The sequence below is a fragment of the Artibeus jamaicensis genome, unplaced genomic scaffold (genome assembly GCF_021234435.1).
Source record: "Artibeus jamaicensis isolate MK-2021 breed Jamaican fruit bat unplaced genomic scaffold, CSHL_Jam_final contig_477, whole genome shotgun sequence".
NCBI classification, from domain to species: Eukaryota; Metazoa; Chordata; class Mammalia; order Chiroptera; family Phyllostomidae; genus Artibeus; species Artibeus jamaicensis.
Window position 1 is genome coordinate 6,206,273 of NW_026521854.1, and position 18,202 is coordinate 6,224,474.

Sequence of the window (18,202 nt, forward strand, 5' to 3'; positions counted from 1 at the left end):
CATTAGTAAAAAGGCCTAGATATTTTCAAAGAAAGGACCAGCAGTTTCTTCAAAACAACACATACCAACCCCCTTACACTATATATAATTCAACCTATAGGTATTTAGCAAAAGAAATGAGGATCAATGTCCATGTGAAGACTTCTACAGGAATTATCACAGTAGCTGTACTCACCCAGCCCTGGTTTGCAGACAGGTGAGTGCATGCTCTGCATATCCACGCAGAAGTTGCTCAACAAAATACTGATATATACAGAACACAAATGAATCTCAAAGCACACAGAGACAAGCCAGACTCTACCAAGCACACAGTCTGAGGAGAGATTAGTCTAGAGAGGGAGAGTGCACCCAGTCAGGGAAGGCAGGACTTGCATGGAGGACTTGAGGGAATTTTCTGGGGTCATGGCAAGGTTCTGTGTCCTGATAGGGCTTTAGATAACATAGGCAGAAATGTGTGCAAGGTGCACCAGGAGAGGCACACACAGTATGCAATAGTGTTACCTCCTGCCAGGGCAGGCAGCAAGCGCCAGTGTTTACTTTATCCTTCGCCTCCCAAGCAGCCACTTGTAAAGAGTGTCACCCAAACAACAAAAACTCTTATCTATGACCCCTGGAGGTCATTTTAGGTCGTGTAAACCCTTTTCTGCCCATTGCTACACAGCAGAGAACAGGCTATCACCACATCCTGACATTACAGACAAGCGGCTGCACTACCATGTTACTTTCAGATTCATTTTTGCTTTGTAAGAAGACCTGGGTGTTAACATGCGCGTGAATGATGTGCTCACACACATAACTCAGCACTGTGGGTCACCAAGCCCTGCCTTAATTCCAAATGACTGGCCAACAAGATCCCTGGGCAAGAAAGAGGTGATTGGTTTCTACACAGATGTGCCATCCCCATTACTCCCTTGATGAATGCCAAAGTCTCAAAAGAAAGATGAGACAGTGATTCTGTCATCAAAAATAACAGCTTCAACAAAGATGCCCTGCTTTGGAGGCCCAGTAAACAGACACTTTTATTGCATGCTACAGTCTCTTAGAACTTCCAAGTACTTGACCAGGGAGGTGGAAAGGCAGAAAAACAAAAGCCAATTAATATCTCTAAGGGCTCAGGATGCTACTGCCAGCACCCATTAGGCCATTGGTGGGCACAACAGCTCTTCCCACCACCCATACCCACACTGGGCCCTTGGTCCGAGTGAAGCCCAACCCACAGCTAATGAAATGCGTGATGCAATGGGGGGTGGGGAGAGAGGTGGGAGATACAAGGTTGCCTCAAGGCCACGCACCCCCAACGGAAGCCAGAATGGCAGTCACCAGAACACCTGAGCCACATCCAAGGGCCACGTGGCAAGCTATTAAGAAGAGAAAATGGGGCTCCTGTGTTTCCTCTCAAGTAAAATGAGGAAGTAGAGATGGTCTGCTCAGACACCCAGTGACTTCTACTCCCCATGAGCCACACTCTCAATAATCTCCCCCAAACCTTTGCATATTCTTTCATAATACAGTACCCTAGAAAGCATGATCAGATCACTTCTGTCCCCAGGACCAGCCTGTCACAGAGTTGGTGTCTCAGAAAAAGGCACACACACACAAACATGTTTTTAGTGAAACATGGAGGTGACTGTCCATGGAACTCCAATCCCACATACGCCCAAAGTGATGAAGGACTCAGTCCTTACCTTTTCCGGTACAGGACATCTAGCAAAGAGGTTCATCTATCAGAGGTTCATACTGAGTTAAATGCTCCTTGACCCAAGAGAAGCATGTGTGTGGGGGCAAAGGAGTGGGAGTAGGAGGGAGTTGTTTTCACCACTGTGTGTCCTAAATGATCTCTGAATATCAACAATTTGTGACAAAAAGACTGCTCTATAGGAAAGTGCAGGAGCAGAATCTACTTATCACAAAAACAAAACAAGGACCCCAATATAGCTTTCACTGAATGCCCCAGCTTCAACCTTACCTAACGGTCCTGACTTGAGGTGGAGGGAGGACAGCCTGTGCCCAACCTTTGAGTCAGATTCACAAAAGACCAAGAGGCTCACGATTCCCACCTCTGTGAGCACATTTATGGTTGCCAGAACAGAAACCAAACTATTTTAACCTCACTGGGTTTTTTTTTTAAACATCCATATCAAGGTATAATTCACATACCACAAAATTCATTCATCGTAAAGGTACAATTCAATGATTTTTAGTAAATTTGGAGTTGTGTAACCATCACCACAGTCCAACTTTAGAATACTCCATCATCCCAAAAAGTTCTCTTGTGCCATGAGCTATTGTTAATCACTATTACCACCCACCCCCACCCCATGGAGCCACTCTCTCATTTCTACACTGTTAGATTTTCTAGATTAAATTCTCCAACGTGTAGTCTCTGGGCTGGGAGTCTCTCCCTTGGCATGATGAACCTGAGATTCATCCATGTTGTAGCATGTTATCAACAGTTTGTGCTTTTCATTTCTGAAGTCATCTACTCACAAACTTAGCAAGCATACCGTGCTCAACCAGGGATATGTAGATTATTTCCACCTTTTATTTATTTTTTATCCTTACCAGAGGAGATGTTCATTGATTTTTAGAGAGGGAGGGAGGGAGAGGGAGGGAGGGAGAGGGAGGGAGGGAGAGAGGGAGAGGGAGGGAGGGAGAGAGAGAGAGGGAGGGAGGGAGGGAGAGAGAGGGAGGGAGGAAGAAAAAGAGAGACAGAGGAAAAAAGACAAAAACATCGATGTGAGAAAAAAACATCAATTGCCTGCCTCCTATATGCACTCTGACCAAGGGATCAAACCCACAGTCTATGTATGTGCCCTGGCCAGGAATCAAAACTGTGGACTATGGGATAACACGTGAATCCACTGAGCCACCCTCCAGGGCTGTTTCTACTTTTGGGCTATTACAAATTAGAATGCTATGGGTATCCAAGTACCTGCCTTGATGTGGACATATGTTTTCATTTCTCTTGTGTACATTCCATTCCTTGGACAGTTTGCCAAGTCATGTGTAAGTTCATGTCTAACTTTATAAGACTGTCAAACTGTTTATGCCATTTTACATTCCCACCATGTATCAGAGTTCCTTTCTCCATATCTTTGCCAACACTTATGATTGTCTGTCTTTATTACAGCCATTCTTGAGACTTGTTTTATGGCCCAGCATATAGCCTACCCTGGAAAATGTTCCATGTGCTTGTGAGAAGATGTTATTCTGCAGTCACCAGGTAGTGCTCTATAGCCAAATAGGTCTACAGTGCTCTTTGAGAATTCTTGAAACATGCTGATTTTGTCTAGCTGTTTTACCAATTATTGAGAGTGGAGTAGTGAAATCTTTAACTATAATTGATTAATTATTTATTACTACTATCAATCTTGTCAGCTTATGCCTCGGGTATTTTGGGGTTCTGTTGTTAGGCACATACACATTTATGACTTTTATCTTCTTGATGTATTATTATAAAGTGTTCCTCTTTGGCTCTAGCAATACTGTTTGTCTTAAAGTCTATTTTATTTAGTATAATACAGTCATTCTAGCTTCCTTAGGTTTACTGATGATATCTTTTCCCATCTTTACTGAAGGATCTAGGGGTTGTCCCTTATAGACAACATATAATTAATCTGGATTGCTTTTTGTTCTATTCTGACAACTTGTGCCTTTTGATGTGGGTGTTTAGACCATTCCCATTTAATGCAATTATTGATGTGATTAAATTTACATGTGTCAGTTTGTACATTCTCAGATTCTGGTACCCACAGGGGATCCAGGAACCAACCCCCCATGGATACCAAAAGACAATTAAGTTTTGGAAGAGTCAAAAGTTATACACACAGGACTTCTGATCAAGATGGCGGTGTAGGCAGACACTGCTCACCTCTTGCACAACTACATCAAAATTATGACTAAAATATAGAACCACCAGCACTCAAAACCAACAGAAATCAAGTTGAATAGAAGTCTGACAACTACGGAATTAAAGGAACCACACCCATCATGACTGGTAGGGGGGGTCCAGACCGAGGAAAGAGCTACTTCCACATCTACACGTGGTGGATAAAAATTTGGGAGAAATATCTTGAGAGGAGTCCCAGCCCAGGGTTCTAGTGCCAGGAAGATAAGTCCCCACAACTTCTGGTTACAAAAAACAACAGAGATTAAGTCAATGGAAGAAACTTCTGGAGCTCTAAGCAGCTCCTCTTAAAGTACCCATACACAGATTCATCTACTCAGACTCATTCCCTCTGGGCTCCGGAGCTACAGAGGCAGCTTGAGGGGCACCAGTGGCATGCAGGGGGAGGCTGAGATGTCTGGCATCAAGGCAAACAGAGGCCATTGTCCCTTTTCTGGGCCCTCTCCCCACAGAACTTGGTGTCATATCTAAGATTACATCAACCTGGCTAACACTGTTTGACACCCCCCCCCCTTGGAGATCCCTAGAGACTCTGTCCCACCCAACTTACAGGCCCACGTAAGCTGCTTTTCCATACAAATGGCTGGTCATGGCTCATGCTGCATGACTTCCCTTCCTAAATCTTCTCCAACAAGCAGCCACTGGCCTCAGTGAGCCCAGGCCCAGAACTAGCAGCCTAGATTCAGAGCTTGGCTTCACCTGGAAATCTCCAAGTGCAGCACAATTAGCAGCCATCTCAAATTGCTTTATAAACTCAGGCAGGGTGGCCATGGGCAAAACATAGGTGGGGGCTAATCTTGGCCTGCACCTCCAGGGAAACCCTAGTGCCTTTGTACCCAGTGGACAGCTACAGCCTGTATCAGAGCACCAACACGCTGTCCCTGCACAGTTGATCCTCCACGAAGGGTGGAGGTCAATGGTAAATGGTCACAGCCAATCTTTGCAGCTGACGGGCCTGGGTAAATCCCTCCCATTGATTTGCCAAAAGCAGCCAAGGCTCAACTACAAGAGGAAGGTGTACTTAGCCCATGTGAAGCATAGACCTTGAGTACCCAACTTGGGAGCTAATGGGGGCTGTGCCACTGGACCCTACAGGACACCTACTACATTACGCCACATACTACCAAGACATGGAGTCAAAGCAGCTCCACCTAACACATAAAAACAAACACAGGGAGGCTATTAAAACAAGGAGACAAAGACACATGGCCCAAATGAAAGGACAAATCAAAACTCCAGAAAAAGAACTAAACAAAATGAAGATAAGCAATCTACCAGATGCAGAATTTAAAACACTGGTTATAAGGATGCTCAAGGAACTCAGAAAGGACCTAAAAAGCATAAAAAATATCCAGTCAGAAACTAAGAATTTGGGGTCTGCTGTCGCTGCTCCTTCTATGCTGAGCCCTTCCTTCCTTTCTTCCCTGTCCCCAGCTTTAATAAGCATACTCTCTAACTGAAATAAATAACAACTTACAAGGAAATACAGTAGAGTGGATGAAACCAAGAATCAAATCATGATTTGGAACATAAGAAAAAAAAACAAACCCTAACCAATCAGAACAAGAAGAAAAAGGAATCCCCCCAAAATGAGGACAGTGTAAGCAACCTGTGGGACAATTTTAATTAATCCTACATTCGCTTCACAGGGGTGACAGAAGAAAAAAAGAAAGAGCAAGAAATTGAAAATTTATTTGAGCCCTGGCTGATATGGCTCAGTGGATTGAACACCAATCCACTGCAAACCAAAGTAAAGATAAAAAAGTGGGGGACAGGGGGGAGAATGGGTGACAGGTGAGGGAATTAAGAAGAAGAAATAAGTAGTTACAGAATAGCCATGGGGATGTAAAGTACAGTCTAGGAAAGGGAGTAGCCAAAGAACTTGTATATATGACCCATGGACATGAACAAGGTTCGGGGTCTTGAGGGAGTGGGGTGGTGCCAGGTAGAGGGGAGTGGGGGAAATAATCAGGACAACTATAATAGTATAATCAATAAAATATAATTTAAGAAAGTTATATGTGGAGTTTTGGCTGCACAAGGGATTGATGCCCCTAAACCCCACACTTCAAGGATCAACTGTGTGTTTGTGTGTGCTGTAGGTTCCCAGGGGGTGTGTCCTGAGCCAGATACTCTTAACAAGAATCCAAACACTGCCTGCCTCTAATACTACTAACTCCAGAATGGCTCTGGGCTAAATTTGATTCTATGATTCTGTCAAAACCCATGACTGTATTTCACCAATGAACTATTGTAAGTAGAACATTTAGTGTGGGAACTTGGGGATACACTAGATTTACATATGACATCTTATGTTCAGTGACACTTAAGACTGAAGGGCAGTGTTGAGAGCATATTCTTCTCTCACCACGTGTTGTGCTTCTCCAGGGCCCATCAACCTGAAACGCAGGGATTATTGCCCAGTTTACAAACGAAGAAGCACAGACAAAGATCATCTGCCCAAGATCAGTCAGGCAGTGTGATTTTGAGACAGACCAGTAAATCAGGATAAGTGGAATAGGGAAACTGAGACCAATAGCTGAACAAAATGGCCGACCAATTTACAGCCAGATAGAGAAGGTCACCTCCCTGGAGATAACATCTAGGTCTCAGCTATATTTCAGCTCCAGGTCTAGAAAAGCAGCAAAACCAGGTGGGCAATGTCAGAACCAGCTGTATGACTAAGACTAACCGACCAATCAGTGGAAAACACGTCCCTGAAAGAACATACCTGGAGAACTGATGGATATTCTGCTGAAACCCTCCCCTGAAACCTCCCCTAAGATTCCTGCCTGCAAGAGAGAAATAAAAAACAAGACAAAGGACCCAGTGCACAGGTGCTCGCCCTCTACGGAGCAGCCCGCACCATTCCCTTTCCCTCCTCTTCCCTCACTTTTTTCCCCATAGGCACACATCTCTTAAACTCTAAGGAACCCTGAGACCTGCAATCAGGAGACCCATGGGCAGTGCAGTTTATCCCAGGCTGATCCCCTGAACCTGCCCCCAAGGCCCCCTTTTCTCTGACTTCCCAGTGAATTAACAACTCGACCTGGGGTCTGCTGTTGCTTCTTCTTCTATGCTGAGCCTTTCCTTGTTTCACTGTCCCCAGTTTTAATAAGTGCACCCTCATAATCACCCAGGTGATACCCAGAGCTCCTTCAACACTTAACCTCTCTCTCACAATTCACTGGCCTGCCCTGCAGAGCAGCACGGTGATTACAAGAAACAATATAAACCAGGAGCCCAAAAGATCTCTACAAACACAAGTTCCTCCTTATCCTCACAATCTGAGACATCGCTGAGGGTGAAATCAGAGAGAGAGAAAGAAGTTACAATTTTATTTTCAGAACTTCTGAAGAGGCCTCTGGCTTTAGAACAGGGGCTAAAGAAAACAGAACCAGACAGAAAAGGCTTTTCTGGGTAGCAGAAACATAAAGCATACCCATACCCCCAGGCTAAGATGCTTTTCCAGTAGGGTTTTGGATTTTCCCACTCATCTCAAGAAGGTAAGACTTTCAACAATGAGGATGCCAACAAACAGTTCCAAAATGGATTTAACACAAAGACTGCAGGCTGAGACCCCTTTTGGGGGGATCAGCTAACACTCACAAGAAAGGAAGGGCCCCCAAGTTTCCTCATGTCTGCTACCTCTTAACCTCCACCCCCACCTGGGCAAAGAGAGGGAAAGCGAATCTGAAAGGGAGGCAGCAAGGGAGACAAAGGATAGACCACACAGAGGGGATGTGAGATTGGCTGGGAAGCCACGGCCAAACTCACATGCCCAAGGTGAAATGTCATGAGACTCTGGGTGTGAACATTCTGGAGAAAACTGCTTTTACCAGAGCTCTGGGGGTGACAGCAGAAGCAGGAGTAAAACTAAGGCTGAATTTCTCTCTACAGGGAGAAAAAGTTCTGAGGGAAGAAATAGGACAGAACATTGAATTGTATTTCATTCAAACTTTTTCAAAAGAAGAGGGAAGGAAAAACTCTCCCCAGCCCAAACTTTTTCTTTAAAAGCTTCACAAAAGTGGAAAATCAGGAAATTTATTATTTTTAAAAAATCATCACCTGAGAACATTCTTTGTTTGTTTTTTTTAGAGCAAGGGGGGGAGGGAAGAAACATACATTGGTTGCCTCCAGTATGCGCCATAGCCAAGGATCAAACCCACATTTCAGTGTTATGGGATGATGCTCTAACTAACCAAGCCACACCAGCCGGAACAGTAAAGTTACTCTTGAAGTAATCAGTATCAACTAAGGAGAAACCAACAGAGCACACCACAAAAGACCTCTCCTCAGTGTGGCCCCTCATCCAAGATGAGCTAGCTGTCTATGAGGAGTGGTGGCATGTGTGAGATGTACCCCGGGCTAGGCTCCTGGCTGTGACCACGTAGGTCACAGCATCCCTAGCTTACTGAGCCCAAGATCTCAAAAGCAGGAAGGCATAACCAAATGAAAAACTCAAGGGACTTCTGCCAAGATGGAGGCGTAGGTGGAAACACTGCACCTTCTAGCACAACCAAGTTTAAAGACAACAAACTTTTAGTAACAAAAAACATAGCCAAAACTGAACTATACAGAAGCCCGACAACAACAACCCTTCAGCCACAATGGTAAGAGGGGTGGAGCCAGCGACTTGCAAAGCAAGGTTGTGCAGGAAAACTCGGCCGGACCAACCTAGGCTCATGCCTAGGACCAACCTAGGCTCATGCAGCAGTTGGCAGATCCCAGGCGTGGGGTTGTGACGGGCAGACCCAGTGAGGGCACAAGGCAGCTGGCTGACCACGGTCACACATTCACTCGCAGATAAACCAGTGAAGAAGTGAGCATTGAGACAGAGACGCGCAGGCCCCAGCAGCAGGAAGCAGCAGAGGAGACCGCCATTGCCCCTCTCTGACCCCGCCCCCACATACTGTGTCACAACCCAGCAACTTGGGTGGCCCCGCCCTGGTAAACAACTAAGGTTCCACTCCTCATACTTAAAGGGCACGAAGAGACCAAAACATGGCTCAAGAAGAACTCAAAGCCCCAGAGCCAATAACTCTAAGTGACCGAGAAATAGCCAAACTTTCAGATGCACAGTTCAAAACACTGGTGATCAGGATGCTCACAGAACTGGTTGATTTTAGTCACAAATTAGAGGAACATATGAAGGCTAAACTAATTGAAATGAAGGAAAATGCACAGGAAACCAATAGTGATGGAAAAGAAACTGGGACTCAAATCAAGGGAGTGGACCAGAAGGAAGAAAAAATGACCAAACAGAAAAGGATGAAGAAACAAGAATTCAAAAAAATGAGGAGAGGCTTAGGAACCTCCAGGGCATCTTTAAACATTCCAACATCTGAATTATAGGGGTACCAGAAGGGGAAGAGGAAGAACAATAAATTATTTGTTCAATTATTTGAACAAATAATTAAGGAGAACTTCCTCAATCTGGCAAAGGAAATAGACTTCCAGGAAATCCAGGAAGCTCAGAGAGCCCCAAAGAGGTTGGACCCAAGAAGGAACACACCAAGGCACATCATGATTACATTAGCCAAGATTAAAATGAAGGAGAGAATCCTAGAAGCAGCAAGAGATAAGGGGACAGTCACCTACAAAGGAGTTCCCATCAGACTGTCACTGGATTTCTCAAGAGACCTTACAGGCAAGAAGGGGCTGGAAAGAAGTATTCCAAATCATGAAATCCAAAGACCTACATCCAAGATTGCTCTATCCAGCAAAGCTTTCATTTAGAATGGAAGGGCAGATAAAGTGCTTCTCAGATAAGATCAAATTCAAGGAGTTCATCATCACCAAGCCCTTATTCTATGAAATGTTAAAGAAACTTATCTAAGAAAAAGAAGATAAAAAAGATGAACAGTGAAAGGACAGCAAACTCACAGTTATTAACAACCACACCTAAAACAAAAGCAAACTAAGAGGACAGCTAGATCAGGTGTGGAACCATAGAAATGAAGATCTCATGGAGGGTTAGCAACAGGGGAGTGGGAGGAGGAGAAGGAGGGAGAAGGTACAGAAAATAAGTAGCATAGATGGTAGGTAGAAAATAGATGGGGGAGGGCAAGAATAGTATGGGAAATATAGAATCTAAAGAACTTGAGACACATGGTCATAAACTAAAGGGGGAATGATGGGGGAGGGGGTGGAGGGGATTGAAGGGGGGAAATAGAACAACTGTAAAGGAATAATCAATAAAATTTTTAAAAATTAAAAAAAAAAAAACTCAAGTTTTTCTGCAAACCAAAAGTACTGAGTTGGATAGCAAAATAGCAGAAAGAGGATATTACTCCCCCTCCTATGAAATTCGCACTCTGTTCCACTGATGTCTAGGCCACAGAAAGAAGGTCCCTCAGCCAGATGGCACAATGATGCCGGGGCTGGGGTCCACAGACGCTTACACAATAACCACCAAAACCTGCTTTCCACAGGTCAGGGGTGGAAATGGGGAGGTGCAGCCTTGAGCCCACTTCCTCACACCTGGGCCTATCCTGGTTCTTGTCCCCTCCCACTCACCTGTGTGAGGTGCGCATGTCCACAGGCCCGTCACCTGCCTGTTCTTCACCTCGGCCCATGGCCGTTGCCTCAGTCCCCCTCAGCAATCCTTGGACTGGGCCTCCTGGCTCAGGTGTCACTCCCATGTCTCCATCAGTATTTAAATCTGAAGCCAACGATCCTCTCTCCATTTTTATTTTCTTGCTCTCCACATCATCCTCTGCTGGATCCTGTTCAAGCGCTCGTTTCTGACTCCGTGTCCGGCATGCTTCCTCAGTCATTCTGAACTTTGGGGAAGAAGAAAACAAGATATTTAAACTCAACACAATGGAGTTGCTTACTACCTTCTTAGAAACTTCTCAGTGTCAGCTTGGAGTATTTGCCTTGCCATGTGACAATGGCAGAGACAGGTACAAAAAACACAGGCAGGACCCACAAAGTGTTTTTGGAACACTTCTTCACCGCCTTGGGGAAGGCTGGGACAGGAGTGGTGGAGCACCTGGAGAGCTGAGACCTCAGGGACCTAGACAGAAACAATGGAGGGTGGCTGTTTATAAGAAAGAAGGCGAATTCTTGGTGCTTCAGACTCAAGGCAAAGAGAAGAAAACTGTGAACTCCCTGGAGGTGTCTGAAATCCAGGAAAGGGAACCAAGCAGTCCCAGGAGCAATGTCAGTGCCCAGGTCCAGTCCTGCACAGCAAAAACTCGAGCTGACCCTTGACCCCTCTCCCCTCCAGTGAGTATGTCCTACCCACTCCCTGTTCACTGCAGAAGGGTGAGGGTAACATTTAACCCTTTGACTGCTGATGAAGAAAACTTGAGTCAGGCGAGGCCTGGCCCACCATGGTGCCAGCACCCTGTACCTGCAGCACACACATATCTTGATTTAAAGACAAGAAAAAAACCCCAGCTGAGTCAGTTTTTGATCCCATGACATCACTGGGCTCCACATGACCCTTCCCAGGATTCAGTCTGAGAGACAAAGCACTTTCCAGAAAACTAGTCTGAACCGGTTCCAGACAACAAGCTGAAGTGCAGTTAACCCTCACAGAGACAGGAGGGAGGACAACCAGTGATGTCTGTCTGCAGGGAGACTGCAGGCATTTCATAAGCATGTCTGGGTTTCAATGTTCCAATAGGTCAGAACACCAGAAACAAGACTGAGAGTTCACCAGGGGACAGAAAGGAATTTAGCTGCCAGGCTCTAGTAGAATTTCCCAAGTGCCTCTTCTCAGGTCAGTCAGCAGCCACATCCACGAACACTCAGGCAGGGGGAAGAACACCATATGAACTGCCCCACGAATCCCAATTCACACCTGTGGTGTGCCTAAACTCGAGGCCTCCTGGCTCTGTCTGTGTCCATACAGGCAGGGCACCTAGTGCCTCAGTTCTCTCACCAGTGAACACCCAAGGAGGCCTGCTCTGGACAGGGCTGGGCATACCCATTCCCAGAGCCCACCTTTGGTGAGGCTGGGGGCAGCACAGGACAACAAAAGGGCCATGTCATCATATAAAGGACATACTCCTGAGATGACTCACTCGAAACATCCTTAAGGACCCCCTTCCCCAACGGGCCCTACTGTGGACTTAGAATGAAAGGAATAAAAGTGGGAACATCTGCTTCTTGCTCCTGGCGCAGGAGGCAGAGCGGCCCTTCCACACACTTGTTAGACCAGCATGACACTGACACCTGCTCCTACAGAAAGTTGAACAGAGCAGGTTTTCCCATGGCCTCCTTGAGTGTTTCCTGCTCCATCTAGATGAAGGGCAGGGCTACTCGTTATGGCTTGGCCTCTATCTGCCCCCAACCCCTCTTGGCATCCCAACCTGCACCTGTAATCTATGCTTTACCAAGTGCTTGGCCCCAGCAACCTCCATACAACCCCCATACTCCTCCTCTCCCCCAGACCTCCCTATCCCCTCATCTACCCCCATCATCTCTTCACTGCCCCACAGGGAAGCGAGGGATGCTCACATGTGCCTCTTAGCCTAACGTGCTAGGTTTCTTTTTCTGACATGCCTTGACCACAACCCCCTTCAGCCTGCTCACTGAGTCTGTCCATCCTGTCTCCCCATGAGACTGCAGACAAGTCACTGCCCTGAGTGTCTGTCATTGTGGGAGGGATGGGTCACCTTTCCTTTGAGCACAGCCTGAAACAGGAGCTCCTCAAACATCTGGGACCTGGACAAAAAAAGCAATTCTGCTGCTGCCTTGGACAACAGGTACAAGTGCTCCCAGGTCTGGGGGGAAGCCTGTCTAGGTGGAAACTGAGGGGATAGCAGGATCTCAGGCAAGGAGAGCCCCTTGCTGAGGATTGGAAAAATTCTTCCCCTGAAGGAGAAGTTCCCAGTCTGGCCTGGTGCCCACTGGGGGTATAAGGAGTCCCAGGTAGACAGGGAGAATGTACCCCCACTTCATGATGGTGTGCCCCCCCCAATCCTGCACTCAGAGTATCCATACTTCCCCCTACAGGGTAAGTGCTAAGGTCTTATTCATGAAGCTCACATAAACCCCAGAACCTGTGTGAAGTCCTTCTTCTCAACTGCCCACAGATAAGGGGGAGCCCACAAGATCACTGTGCGCCAGGTGACCAGACTGGTGAGGTGGTGCCAAAGAGTCTCACTTCATCATCACTGGTATAAAACAAGCAAATTGTGAGGTGCCAGAGCAGAGCCTCACACCCACAGGGCCACTCCCTCCACCCTAGTAGACAGCCTGGGAATCCACAGGCCCGTCCCATGTGTGCAGTGTCAGAACAACTCACTCTGAAGCCCAGGGACTGGAACACTGCCAACCCTAGGCTCAGAATCAATGACCTGGTCTGTGCCTCCAGCAGACCACTCTGGGGGGACCTGATGAAATCCCCCCAAAACCCTCCCCCACCCCACAAAGGACAAGCACAGCTAGAGAAGGCACAACCTACCATGGGGATGAGGCCTCCTCCACAGCTAGGTGCCAGGCTGCCTTCAGGCCCTGTGGGGTTTGCTATGGCCAATCCTTGGCCCCTGGGGCCTTGCTTCTGGGGAGGGCACATGCTGGTAAGTAGCTGCTCCTTCTCTTAGATGGAAGAGCTAATGCCCCCAGCACATCAAAGCTGGTGGCTACAGCCCTACAGGCACAGAATCAGGAATGATGACAAAGTTTCAGGATAAACCAGCCTGGTGGAATGAAGTATGATGGCTGATTTCTGCAAAAAGCAGTGAGGAGGTACATTTAGAAAGAGGCTGGATTACCCAAGCTGACAAATTTGAATCAGCTTCAGAATTCCTGGCAAGTGAGGGGAGGAAAACGAAGGGGAAGCGGTGACCACAGAAGTTCCACCACATGGCTGTTCATTCAGGAAATATGGGGCCCACAGAGAGCAGTCCCCTCTTGGTGGGATTCTGTGTTGGTGCTGGGTGCTGGCTGTTGTCTGAAGGGAAGATCCAGACAGCAGCATGACCATTATACAGATGACGGACCAAGGCCCAAGGCTACCTGAGGCACAGACTGCTACACAGGGAACAAGGCTGAAACCCAGGTAGCCTCAGCCCCTCCTTACTCTCCAAACACAACCCTGCTCTGATGTGTCCTGTCCTCCAACCTGGATGAGCCAGGGGGAGGTGGCAGGGTACAGCCCTGGTCTTCCTCAGCCAAGAAGGGCAGATTTCAGCCACACTAGAGGCTAGAAAGTAGAAAGGCACAGCACAAACTGAACCCAGGATGATGGGGCCACTGAGCTCCAGGCAGAATGCTGACATGGGGCTTTGGATCCAATATGAATTTCAGCTGCCTCAACCAAAAGCGGATTTTAATAAAATCCCATCATCTAACTGGTCTAAAAACCTCAGGAGGAAAACCTGTTTTTAAAACAACTCCAAAGGGTATATTATGCTACAGCAGGATCCTGAATTTTTAAACAGGACTTGGGAGACCAACAGAAAGCAAGTGGCTCAGCTTGGGCACACAGGCCAGTTAAAAAAAAGTCAACAGACACTATATGGACTATTTACACTACTACTCTGTTACTAACACACCAGCAGAATTACTCAAGCAGTACTCCTCTTTCAGACATGAGGAAAGAAAGACTCAGCAATAATGTGCTTGAAAGAAGTGACAGAGCCAATATGCTGAAAAGTGGACTTAGGGTGCTTTTTCCGGAGCCCAGAGAAAGCAGTGAGCATGAGGAGGTAGGAAGAGAGTGCTGAGTGTGGACTAACCTCAGAGGGAGCACAGGAGTATACAATTTGTTCCTAAAGGATGATCTGGCCCTGGCTGTTATAGCTCAGTGGATTGAGCACAGGCCTGCGAACCAGACAATTGCGGTTCGATTCCCAGTCAGGGCACATACCTGGGTTGCAGGCCAATTCCCAGCAGGGAACTCATGAAAACCAACCATACATTGATGTTTCTCTCCCTCTCTCCTTCCCTTCCCCTCTAAAGATAAATAAATGAAATTTTTTAAAAAAAAGGGTGATCTGGCTGATTTGGGGACAGACTGGGAGCTTCTGTATCTTGTGGCTCAGGACAGAAGAGGACGGAACAGTAGGGAGACATGACCAGATACTGGGTGGTACTTTAGAGGATACAGACACCACAACATTCCAACAGCTGAACATGAGGTGAGAGAGGACTGCTCAGTTTTGTCGGGTTTTACCTGAGCAACTACTGGAAAGAAGCTGTTCTGAGGTAAGAAGGTTGGCAGTGGAGGTACTTTGGATATACTGAGCATGAGCTCTCTACCAGACCCACACAGAGAGGCCAAGGAGCATCTGCTGACAGGTGAAGGCCTGCCTGCACCAGGGGCAGCACACCTCTTCCGGCCAGGAAGGAAAAAGAGTCTATGAAGCAACCAATGCTGGGTTGGATTATGACAGGATCTACACGTCAGTCTCACCAACCACTTGTCAAGTTCCACAGTCTTGACATACAGCACAGGTGGGTCTCTGCACCCTAATGGTCCCAGGACTAGAGCTGTGCCACCTCTCCACGGCCTCCTTTGTCTCCTGCTTAGACCCAGGAACCCTATCCACCCTCCCCAAGACAGCAGCCTGAGGAAACTTCCAAAGCTGAACCCTGTGTCTGCACACTCTCCACAGGCTCCCCAGATCTTTAAGTCAAACCCAGGTGCCTAAAGAAAAGTCAGGGGAGAAGAGCTAAGCTGCACTTTGGTCTTCCCTTCCAGAATAGATCTCACTCTGCTCTGGGCCCGAGCCATTTCCTGACGCCTATCTCTGAGTGACAGTGGCAGAGATGTGGTGGTTGTGTTCTGGAAGAAACTCACACCAAAAACACCAGCTCTCACAATGTCAAAGATCATTAGGCGGAGTACAAAGAATGCAATTTAACTTGGGAAACAACAAGATGACCCAACGGCCAGCCTGCGCCACTGGACACAACAGAGAAGAGCCAGGACCACAAGGAGCAACTAGTAGGGGGAGCTTGTCATTCTCTGAGCCTTAGTTTCCCCATCCATACCTCACAGACATGCTATGTGAAAAGATACAAAGTGATGTTAGAAATAACCTGAATGAGAAAATTAAGTTGTACTGTGTAATACCATTCACAAGGTTTAAAAGTGCTTGTATCAGCAGGAAAAAAAATTTGCAAGTTGCCCAAAATTGAAACTGAAAGAAATGGGGCTAAAATCCACAGCACTCACCCCTGAAGAGTGGATTATAATTAAGAAACGTTCACTTTCTGTATTAAATTATTTCTTTGAACAGTAACTATGTATCAGTCTTATATTAAAAGAAAATGAAGATTTAAAAAAGCTATATAAAATAATAGTTACCTTCAGAGGCTGAGAATTGAAATGGTAAGTGTTAGGGGGGCAGGCAAGAGAAGTCCCTGCAGGGAGGGAGGTGCCGCCCTCCATGGCCCTTGGCCAAGAGGGCATGTAAGATGCACGGAGGGCAACTGGTTGGCTCCTTCAACAGGTGGAACCAAGAACGCTAGAAGAATACAGAACCTCAGTGGGCTGAGAGAGAACACCGCTGTTCCCTCTTATTTCCCACTTATTACTGGCCAATGTCTACGCAGCTTAAAAGCCCACCTTCTCTGTCACCACAATGACTCCAGGGCTCTAAGGAGTGTACCCAACCCCCTGGCTCATCCACACCCACACGTTCTACCTGGGCCACTAACTGTTGGGAGGGGCCACCAAGACACAGCATTAGTGTGGGCTCACTCTGACAGGGCCCATGTTCCACACAGTCCCTCACCAGGGCTGCCAACAGCAGCAACCCCACACAACTCAATGGCTTTGTCTCTCCTCCCGGCTGAATGCTAAAACTCTTTCATAGCAGAAACTTCTTTTAGCCACTCATCTTTTTTCTTTTTCTTTTTTTATCCTCACTTGAGGACATTTTTTTCATTGTTTTTATGGAGAGAAGAGGGTGGGTGGCATCAATTGGCCACCTTCTCCTGTGCACCCCAACCAGGGACCAAACCTGCAACCTGGGCACGTGTGCAGGCCAGAGACAGAACTCATGACCCCTCAGTCCATGGGATGATGCTCCAACCAACTGAGCCACACTGGCCAGGGTTACCATTTATCTTTTCACTGGGAAGCACACAGTATGGCTTTAGTACTTGCTATTGAGTTAAACCTGCATTTCTGTAAATCAGTCTCATGAAGTGATTCCTGGGGTTGCCCTACAGGGCAAACAAAGCAAGTAAGTCATGTACTTTCATTAAAAACTCCTGCACTCTGACTGTAAGGCAAGTATACTCAGATGGAGCCCCACAGAATGAGGCGGAGGTAGGCACAGGAATATGGAGAGATGGTCCAGACAGGGGAACATGGGACGACAAGCTGCTGAGTAGGAACCATCTTATGCAGAACAAGGAAGGAGCCACAGCAAGTCCTGTGCTAAAGGTTTGCTCAAAAGGAGAACTAAGTCTCTCTATATTCACTGACTGAAGCTGGGATCTTAACCCTTAGCACTCTGGAAACTTAAAAAACACTCCAGAAACACAGGCATTTTCTTTCTTTTACACCATCAGGAGGGCCCTGGGCCCAGATACCTGGCCAGAAGCTGCATGAGACTTCGAAAACACAGACTGAGAAGACCCTGGGGAGACTCCCCCCTGCAGCAGTCCAGGGGAGGGGCATACCCACACACTGGGGGGTAACAGCTACCACTCACCTAGAGCTTCTGAATGTTGACAAGGGGATGGGTATGCCACTCCATGAGGTGGGGAAATCCAAGTTTACGTGAGCTAAGGATCTGGGGCTGGAACCCAGGTCCACACTCCTCTATCTGGCACTCTCACAAGCAGTCTGTGCACTGTGAACCATTCCACTATACGGTCTAAAGACCTTTTGTTAATTATGTTTAAATGGTTTGTTTTCATCTAGAGTGACAATCACGTGGTGGGACTAAAATGATGCACATGCCAGTGAGGAAGATCAAACAGCCATCCTCAAATTCCTGCAGCAGCTGCCACGCCTGAGAGAATTAAGATTTGTCCTTCGTGGGAAGATACAAGCCCCTGGTATTCAAGTGTTATTACCACCCACCAGGTACCAGGCAGCAGGGTGAACAGCATACCAGTTCTTGGTATGTCCCTAGTCCACGAAAAGTGCTGGCCACACAATAGGTGCACAGCAAACATCTGATGAATGAACAAATGAAGATTTTACAGAGAGAAGTTTGGGAAGAGGGGTGCCTGGATCAGATACTTCAGGCCCCCTTTCAATACTGGGATTCTCATACCTTGACCCAAGTTGCTCCTGTGTTGTTAACAGAAATGTAGACTATTCTTACGTTGTTTACCCAAAAGGGATCACCTCAGATATGTCTCAGGACCACT

General features: G+C 46.9%; 1 protein-coding gene across 5 annotated transcripts in view; it reads right to left on the minus strand.

Annotated features, from left to right (window-relative positions):
• The window catches only part of GATAD2A (GATA zinc finger domain containing 2A), a 105,310-nt gene that overhangs the window by 24,794 nt on the left and 62,314 nt on the right, over positions 1 to 18,202 (minus strand). For 4 of the 5 annotated variants that reach the window (XM_053668091.1, XM_037152613.2, XM_037152612.2 and 1 more), the window contains one exon: positions 10,427 to 10,692. In XM_053668091.1, coding sequence (XP_053524066.1) covers positions 10,427 to 10,692 — 266 coding nt within the window. The remainder of the gene's footprint in view (positions 1 to 10,426; positions 10,693 to 18,202) is intronic. The other variant, XM_037152615.2, reaches the window with a different exon arrangement.